At 38.2% G+C, this 10,331-nt stretch overlaps 1 protein-coding gene across 1 annotated transcript; it reads right to left on the bottom strand.

The window, feature by feature from the left end:
• Positions 1-1,124: 1,124 nt before the first annotated feature.
• Positions 1,125-5,145, bottom strand: LOC127138695 (probable polygalacturonase). Its single transcript, XM_051065194.1, has 5 exons — positions 4,433-5,145; positions 2,767-2,887; positions 2,257-2,505; positions 1,956-2,109; positions 1,125-1,832 (listed from the first exon to the last, which is right to left on the bottom strand). The coding sequence occupies exons 1-5, from the start codon at positions 4,862-4,864 to the stop codon at positions 1,307-1,309; spliced, it is 1,482 nt and encodes a 493-aa protein (XP_050921151.1). The 5' UTR covers positions 4,865-5,145; the 3' UTR covers positions 1,125-1,306.
• Positions 5,146-10,331: the final 5,186 nt, after the last annotated feature.

Genomic DNA, 10,331 nt, shown 5'->3' with positions numbered 1-10,331 from the left:
TAATGAAGTGTAATATATTCAATTTGTCATATTATGTCTTGATATTTTAATACTTTTTTTATGTTTCCCATAACAACATTTTAGGTTTTACAAAAAAAAATTCTCCTTCAAAGGTTCTATTTTCAAACTTGTTCAAGAGAGGTTCCGGAGATGCATCTCCGGAACAAGATAGTAGGGTGCAGAATCGAGATGCATCTACCGAATCTACATGTCAAGTTTTTAATGGTCCACAATTGTCTATAACCTCTATAAATTAAGGTGCCATTGTTTCTTATTTCACACAAATTGAAAATGTCACAAATAAAAATCAACTGGTATGTCGCAAATGTCTTCTTCTCCAAAGCAACTCCCGGGCGAAACTTTAAGTTCACCGAGTACATATCTCTTGAAGATATTAAATACAAAATCCATCATCTCCTACCTTACGAAGACAATTGAAGAATTGTGAAGCTCGAGTACCGTTCACCGTCCATTGACAACAGAGGGAAGATTGAATTCAACAACTTTGAGCTTAAGACGGATGCTATGTAAGGGCTATGTGGAATATATTTTTCTGTTTCGAATTGAAAGCAATGATTCAAAGATCGATAGAAGATATTCTAAAGATGTTGAAGCTTCCACCCGAGCATTGAACTATAATGTTTTATGTTAAAATCATCTATATAATGTTTATTTTATGTTATGGATGTTAATCTTATTTTGTCAAATTACATGTTTTTTGTGTTTGCTTCTAGTACCGGTGTGCAAATGTGTCTACACAAATATATCTGAGATGTATTTCTAAAATAAATAAATAAAAATATATTATAAGGTGTCACTCCGGATGACCTATACTGAATATGCATTTCTAAAATAAATAAATAAATACATATTATAAGGCGTCACTCATAATGATCTATATTGAATATGCATTGAATGCATCCAGAGATGTATCTCCAAAAACTGAATGACATTTTAATATTTCAACATGGTGCCTAAGAAAAAAAAAACCTAAAATAAACACATTCTGTACAATAAAATTTAATTATTTTGTCTCTTTGATATTCTTGACTACCGATCCTTAGAAGAAATTATCCTGCTTGCAATAAATCTCCCTTCTAGAATAAGGGCACAATGACTATGCATTTGTGTAACATAGGAAACTTTTATAAGCATCTGAAAAAAATTCGTATTTACAACTCCACTTCAGAAAGCTATAAAATGGAGAGGGAAATTACAAAAGAAGAAAAAAAAATGAATCTAATACAGACATAACTTGAACCCCGGGTAAATTGTAACAATACCAGGAATTAGTGAACATGACACCTCAAAAATCATAATCTATATCTGTTACATTCTGGGACATGGAATGTTTAACAAGCTGTCCTTGCTCATTGTACCGATCAAGGTTCTCGCATGGAGAGGGGAAAATGGTTCCTATTACACGGCCGTGTACAAATGCACACTGAAATATGTGCTTTTTCTTGTAGGTTAACCCAACTGACATTTCTCGAAAAGTTACATTTCTCACGGGAATCTCTTCGCTGCCATGAATACGTACCGGCACACGAACTCCATGTCCATAGATGCTTGTGAAGCTAATGTCTCTTATATCTGGAAGTGCTGTAGGGTCATATCCATCATCAGGGTGTTCATTGTAATCTGTTTTCATCACAATTCCAACACGGACATTCTCAAATGTTATATTCCGATAAGTTATTTGCCGCACGTATCCACCTCGCCCAGGTGCAGTCTTTATCCTCACGCCACGTCTAGAATCCCACACGCGAAGATTCTCTACCGTGATGTTGGATACCCCACCAGACATCTCACTGCCTATTGAGATACCAGCACTGTTTCATTTCATAAAATCATTAACATATTAAAACCGCAATATATAACCAGGTAAACATTAACAAAGATCAACGGGCCATGCAGAATGAGAAAGGTACGAACTGGTTGAGTTAGGGATTCACCTAACCATAGAGCGAACAACGAGGTTTCGGATCATAATATTCATGGAAGGTCTTCCATAAGCAATTCCATACTGATCCCAACCACTTTTTATTGCAATTGCATCATCTCCCACACTTATGTAACAGTCCTCTATCAACATATCCTCGCAAGAATCTGTGCACACCATAGAGATTTGGGATTATTAAAATTTACCGCACAACAACAAATCTAATATAGACGAACGTTACAAGTAATAGTTTGATGCCTATCTCTATGGTAGATGATTGAAATAAAGTTTTGTGCTTGGTAGAAGATACTTACCAGGATCTATGCCGTCGGTATTTGGAGCATCAATTATAGGAGCCAAAATTGTAACACCTTTTATTGTAATGTTTTTGCAGTCATATGGATGAAGTGTCCAGAAAGGAGAGTCACGTAAAGTAATATTAGTGATTACAATGTCACTAGACCACATGATCTGAACAAGTGGTCCCCTTGTGTAGTTGAGACGCTTTTGGCGAAATTTTTTCCACCATGCTTGTCCTTGTCCATTTATGGTGCCATTGTGCCCTGTCAATCATGCGAATAGATGAAATAAGAGAAAACTTTGAAACTAAGCTGGAGCATCTCATAAACAAAGATCCAAGGATGAATCTGTTGATATTCCTTCTTTATCCTCAAAATACACCAAATAGATTGATTGTATTGCAAGATAAATACTTGAATCTGATCAGTGATCACAATGACATTCAATATTAGCCAAAGAACTTTTTCATGTGGGAAGACTTTTGAACCATTTAACTAACTGGAAGTAAGATGAAAATTCCTCACCTGTTATCACAACATCTTTAAGATTCTGACCATGAATCAAACTGCCATATCGAGGCCCGGGACGCTCCCTTCCATACCCGTATGAAGGCAATGGAGGCATCAGTGGCCAATACTTCTCATCCTGTTAACCGCCGCAAAAGACGACAGAGAGAATGTAAATGAACTATTTGGTTACAAAAAGTGACACAGATATGCAATGTAAGAAATGGATTTACCAAAGATAAACATAGAATATATGATCTAGTGGTAATTAACTTGAGACATAGATATCAGCCCAAATTCTGCCACTCATTACCAAACGCACAACAGAGATAGACGCGTATATACATGCAAATTTTGGTATACATCAAGAAAAATAGAAGCCGGAAAACTGAATTCAGCCGAACTCAAAATTTAATTATGATCTAGGTATAAAAAATTTGCTCGAAAAAATAAATCAAGCTCTACTCTAAAGCTTAATTAGAAGTTATGGTGCAGAAGATAAGGTCTGAATCTGAACAGAAGCCCTGCTCAGAAAATATAGAGGTTTTCATAAAATCATTGTGATCGCCTAGAACATAGTCCTTGATGCTCTTCATTATTTCGAGCCTAAAATAAACAGTTCACCCACATTTATTTTTTCTTTAAATTTTTAGCTTTGTCAAATCAAAACATAAACAGGTCTGCACACTAGGTCTTCAACTTTTAACATGAGATATGGAACTCCAAAAGATATATACAGTACAATTAAGGCAATTTGTAATCGAAACCACTCCAAACAAACAACTAAATGCATGTTTCAACGCATCATAACACAGATAAATGCAAATGTGAAAGATCTAAAGACATTTTATTAGTTCCTAGTGGCTACAGTCAGTTTGCCCTGTCTTACACTTCCTGAATTTAGCAAATGGCAACTAGTCAAGCATAGTGCTACTTTTGTCTGTCATGCAGAACAACCACAATCCACAAAGAAAACCATTATAGCCGTTAAAATGTGAGAATTCATTCCTAAAAGCAAGCATATGTTATAGAGTGACGAAACCTAGAAGAAAACCGAAACATAATTTCTTGTCATTGAATATTAGAAATAATAATCAACTATTCTAAATCGATTACTACTTGTCCCGTATCAGTATCAGCCTATATCAGACAGTTTAAAACTTAATAATGCAACCAATCAGATGAACAAAAAATACATATTTCCGAGCATTACGGCTATCATGTATTTGATTATCCCACACACTCTTCAGAAATTCCATCCCATTTAACAAAGACAAAATAAAGGATGCAAAATACACAAGCATTGCTCAACTCTTCCAACATAAAAACAAAACAGTCATTTATCACAGCCGAGAACAACTTAAGTAATTATATACTACGCTGGTCACTATTATAAGCAAATATTCTCTTTATTGAATAATTAGTATATCATGTCTATATCTAGACCAAATATATACATAATTCAATGAACCTGAAAATGGAATCTTTGATTATAAAAGTAGAGTGTATAGTTTTAAGACTTAGAACTAATCTGTCTAAAAACTTATCAATATAAACTAAAACCACAGCTATTATGATTCTCTATATTAATAATCAAAGCATATACTACCAAAAAACAAGAACAAAGCAAAAAACCAATCAATACTACTATAGAGGAAATGAGAAACAAAAAAGGAAAACTAACATCAATGGCAAGAATAACAGAATCTTGAGCTAGAAACAAAGTGATATGGCTGGTAAGATTGAATGGCGCAGTGAGCCAACGACCAGGAGGAACATTAAGCTGGCCCCCACCTTTGTTCCCGAATTTAGAAATAGCAGAAACAGCTCTCTCAAATGCTTCAGTATTGAGAGTAACCCCATCACCCACACCTCCAAAATCCGTCAAATTGAAAGCCACCGGTCTCATCATCGGAATCGGCCTCGCCGCAACCCGGCCGAAAAACAAAATTCCACCAACCACCATGTTTCTCTGCCAAATGAAAACCGATAGGAATGCGGCGATCCATAGAATCATGAAGAGGGTCTTGTGTGAGGTTATGAATGCCGGAACGCAGCGTTTAAAGTCGAGTCTTTGGTGGTGGAAGCGCCCTAGCATTGAGGTTTCCACCATCATGAGAAAGTGGTTATCGTTTTTGTGAAATGGAGATGGATTTAGCAGGGTCGGTGGTGGAAAGTCATGGATTCGTTTTGTGAAGATGGAGTGAAATCGTGGTTGGTGAAGAATGAGTGAGAATTAAGGGAAGATCTGTGGTGGAAGAGTGTATTGAAAGGGAAGAAGAAGTGAGAGATGAAAATGAAGAACTGAAAGTTGAAGTTGGTTCCTATGATAATGATGGATCAACCGTGGGTCCAATTGCAAATTCATAGATCCTTAAATGGGTGTGGAATTCATTTCTCAAGCAATTTTACTTTCTCACTCTCTATTCTTTTTTATGAAATACTTATTTATCTATAATAATCCAATTCATTTACAAAACTAACATACTTCGTATTTCGGGTTTTTTACCGAGATAACCCACTTTTTCGAAAAAATTCCCAAAATACCTCACTTTTCAGCAAAATTCCCAAAATATCCCACTTTTAAGAGGAGGCGCCAATTGGATTGGCGACCCCTCTTAAAAATTGCAAGGAGGCGCCAATTGGATTGGCTAGGGCAGGTGCCCTAGCCAATCCAATTGGCGCCTATGTGTAATTTTTAAGAGGGGGCGCCAATCCAATTGGCGCCTCCCTTAAAAAAGCCTCAAATGAAAAAACCTCCAACATGAAAGTTGTATATCTTTTCAAGACAATGAATTTGGATATAAATTTTGCATCATTTGGATTTTTTATGAGAAAGTTATGGGCAGTTGAAGTTGGACTTCTGAGTTTTTCAACTATAATCTGACCTATAATGTCTTGCATTATTGCATGTGTTTCTTTTAGAGTTATGAAATTTTGTCCAACATAACATTTGAAGTAGATATCTCAAATTTTCCAATGCACTTGGTCCCACCTCGAAATAATTAAAAATGAGTGAGTTAGGTCCCTACGAACTTGACCCAAAATTAGGGTTTCTGTCAAAATGACCTATAATGTTTTGAAATGAATGATGAGCTTCCAAGTTTCAAATGGATTTTTGATGAACATGAAAGTTGTTCATATGACGACTGTTGTTAAAACTTGAATGGAGGCGCCAATTGGATTGGCTAGGGCAGGTGCCCTAGCCAATCCAATTGGCGCCTATGTGTAGGTTTTAAGAGGAGGCGCCAACTCAATTGGCGACTCCCTCATAAAATGCCTTTTTTGTCTTATAAATAGATGCGTTGTGTGACCTATTGTTCCACAACTTATATAATCATTTGGCTATCATGTTTGGTGTTCGTCGCCGATACGGTAAGGTGATTTATGCGAGAGACAAACCTCAATTGCTGATGTTGTTTTGGAACATCACCACGTTAGATCAACTGAAGAGGGAGCTGGTTCGATGGTTAGACGGGAAAATACCAGAAGGGGAAAAAATCAGAAGTATTGAGAGACTTGACAGATCTTTGGTTGGGTGCGAATGAAGACTGATAAGGATGCTAGGGAAATGATGTTCGGTCGAGACGACATTAATTTGATTGTTGTAATAAGTTAGAATTATTTATGTTTTCAGATGTTTTGTATTGATGTTGGTTATGAAACTCGTTGTAACAAGAACTTAATGATATATAATGATTGATTGTTACAAAAATACAATGTCACAAATAGCTTAAGATTTAGATACCATGTTATAAAAAGCTTAAGATGTAGATGATGCTCCTTGATTGGGACAGTTGTTTTTGTTGTGTCCTGGTTGACGACAGATACTACATAATCTTATCATTTTATCTGTGGAATCCATCTCTGTTCTGATACGTGTGCTGTTTGGCCTTCCTTTCTTCTTTCTACGCATCTCTTCATTGTGCCAAACAATATCTCCTTCATATGGAGGCCAGTAATCCTCCATTGGTAGTACTGAAAAGCTTTGACTATATACATTCATGATGGTGTTGGCCTTGTACTCATCAGATAAATGGGTGTAAGCGTCTTGACGAGTATAAGCGCATGCTGCAATGACATGGGAGCAAGGTATGCGGAAGGCCTGAAATTTTCCACAATCGCACCAACTTCTTTGTAGTTTAACCGCATAGGCTAAATTTGGTCTCCCCTCGTTGTTGCCCATTGTTTCCTGGACGCTGAAATTTTATCTATGACGGTCAAACACTGTTACAGCGTGTGTCATAGCTTTGATGCTCTCCTCTTTCATGACCTTCATGCAACACTCACTGAATACTTGTCCGGACATTAACACTGCACTCCATCTTTCACCTTTGGTTGCGAACATAGAAGTCAACCTATAATAGGTTGATCTTACCAAGGCGGTTATCGGCAGATTTCGAATTCCTTTGAAAACCCCGTTCATGCATTCCACAATGTTTGTTGTCATGTGACCCCATCGACAACCACCGTCAAATGCTCGTGTCCACTGCTCTACTGGGATGTTATTTATCCATCTCCCCGCATCTTCATTAGACAGTCGAATTTCATCACGATAATATTGAAATGACGGTTGAGTTAAAGCATACCCAGCATTCACCACCTTCTTGCGAAGATTCTTATCTTTTATAGCACGCATGAAGTTTTGTGCAATGTGTCTGATACAGTAGACATGTGTAGAAGGAGGATCATGCCATCCGTTGTCATGGTTGTTGTAGGCACTTTCGATGGCAGCATGTCTATCAAAAATCAAACATAGATTGGCTTGTGGAGCGACATGCGTTCTGAGATGTCGAAGAAAGAAACCCAATCCACCAGCCGTTTCACCTTCAACAAGAGCAAAGGCAATGGGAAATACATTGTTGTTACCGTCTTGTGCAACTGCCATGAGCAAAGTACCCTTGTATTTTCCGTATAACCAAGTGCCATCAGTTTGCAGGAGAGGTTTGCAGAAAGCGAAACCTTTGATGCACGGGTCAAATGCCCAAAAGAGACGGTGAAATATTCTATTACCTGTAGCACAGGTTCCGTCTGGCATCATTGCTGGCACTGTCTCCAGAAATACCACAGTTCCTGGGACATAAGTTTTTAGTGCCCATAAAAACCGTGGTAATTCCTTGAATGAAGCCTCCCAGTTGCCGAAAACCTGTTCAACAACCTTTGTCCTTGCAATCCATGCTTTCTTGTAAGATGGAGTATAATTATATGTTGTTCGGATATGGGATATAATTATACTCACCTTCACTGATGGGTCTTTATTTACCAATGGCAGAATGTCTTGACATATCAAAGCTGTGCTCAGTTTACGGTGATCTTGTTCAACGTTAGTTGCAACGCAGCTGTGTGGTGGGTCTATTGAAGCGATCTCCCAAGTGTCATTTTTCTTCTTGTAAGATGCAGCCAAACGAAACTTACAAAGCATGTTACGACATTCGATAACATACCTTCTAGAATCAGTGCGTTTCACTGTAAAGTCAGCAAAGTTGTTCATGTGGAATTTTTTGATTGCCAAGACACATTCTTCTTTGGTACGAAACATGTCTTCCACCTTTAATTCGCCTACTGGTCTCGGATACGGATTATAGAAGACACTGTCGGACGTTTCATCGTCGTGAAGATCCATATTTGTCATATGTTGAGGAGGATTGTAGGCATGACTAGGAGGTATTTGTGGTGGTTGAGCCTCATCTTCATCGTCGTTGTTCAGGATGTGATCAACCTGTATCTTGGTCTCCTTTTCTTCTTCATCAACAACGTCGACTTCTACTTCTGCTTCTGGGTTGAGTTCATCTGACCATTGTGCATCATCTGCAGCATCTTCACCAGTTGCATCCTGATCGGTTAGTTGAGACTGTTGAGACGGTATACATGGTTGTAGAGTAATGTACAACTCGATACAATCCATGCCTGAATGTTCATGACTAAGAAACATGTTTTCAACATCTTCATCGTCTCGTACCTTAAGGGGGAAAAACTTGCATTGACCATTCTCAAAAAATATAGGATTTTGATATGTCATCTTTGACACAATACCTGATCCTATAAAGGATTGTATTCTTTTTTTCAAATGCAAAAAGGTTGCATTTCTCTTCATCGTGACTCTAATGGTATCAGTGTTTCTAAAACAAAACCATGAAGCTTAGACTCAAAGTTTCACCGTTGCAGTGAACGTTGACACTGTATAATGATGAAGATGACATTTTGGAGATGAAAACTATTTTGCAAGTGCAGATGAATGTGAGTGAAGTGTCTTGGATGTTGATAGTAAGACACTTAAATAGATGGTATCAGTGTCTCACATGCTAGCTAGTTCTGAGATGATGTGTCAGACATTGAAGCTACTCTGAGATAATGTGTCAAGCATGCAAGTCAGTTCTGAGATGATGTGTCTGTCATGCAAGACAGTGTGAGTTGATGTGTCAAGCATGCTAGCTAGTTCTGAGATGATGTGTCTGTCATGCAAGACAGTGTGAGTTGATGTGTCAAGCATGCTAGCTAGTCATGAGATGATGTGTCTGTCATGCAAGACAGTGTGAGTTGATGTGTCAAGCATGCTAGCTAGTCATGAGATGATGTGTCTGTCATGCAAGACAGTGTGAGTTGATGTGTCAACCAGGTAAGCTATCAAGAAGTAACTCTTCAGTATGCAGGAGACAAGTTAGCCACGTGTCGGACATGTAAGACAGTTCTGAGATGATGTGTCAGTCAGGCAAGACAGTGTGAGTTGATGTGTCAGACAGGCAACCTATCAAGAAGTGAGTCTTCAGCATGCAGGATACTAGAGAGCCACGTGTCTGAGATGATGTGTCAATCCTGCAAGATAGTGTGAGTTGATGTGTTAACCTTGCAAGCTATGAAGAAGTTAGTCATCAGCATCCAGGAGACAAGACAGCCACGTGTCGGACACCTAAGATGGTCAGACATGATGTGTCAGTCATGCAAGACAGTCTTAGATGATGTGTCAACCATGCAAGCTATCAAGAAGCTAGTCATCAGCATGCAGGAGACAAGAATGCCACGTGTCACACATGCAGATGGTGGCGCCAATTGGTTTGGCGCCTACACTTAAGGCTTGTACATGGTCGCCAATTTGAATGGCGCCCCCATGGAGTCAGTCCTCGAAACCAAGCATTCAGAACTAGCCTTGCATGCATGTACCCTATGGTGTCGCCAATTTGAATGGCGCCCCCTCTTTAGGATTGTACATGGTCGCCAAATGAGGTGGAGACACCATGCAAACACAATTTTTTATGCTCTCCTCCGTTTGCCTATAAATTCATCCACTCCTTCAACAATTCTTCCACACCAACATTCTCACTACTTCATCTACATTACTTCTTTTACAATTTCATCTTCAACAAAATCTTCCAATTTCATCTACACCAACTCCCCAACAATATGTCTTTACTCACAATGGGCGAAGCACACAGAGGAACAGTTGCAAACATCGCAACATACGTAAGTTTTTTCTTATACTAATTTTTTATGTTTCATCTCCACCAACCCCATTTTATTTTGAAATACCAACTTAGTCAAGTGTTATATTATTTCTATTATAGAATGTATCAAGGTTTCGAACTCGA

The sequence above is a fragment of the Lathyrus oleraceus genome, chromosome 4, assembly GCF_024323335.1.
Source record: "Lathyrus oleraceus cultivar Zhongwan6 chromosome 4, CAAS_Psat_ZW6_1.0, whole genome shotgun sequence".
NCBI classification, from domain to species: Eukaryota; Viridiplantae; Streptophyta; class Magnoliopsida; order Fabales; family Fabaceae; genus Lathyrus; species Lathyrus oleraceus.
The sequence above is the reverse complement of the archived record's forward strand: the minus strand, read 5'-3'. Positions and strand labels throughout refer to the sequence as shown.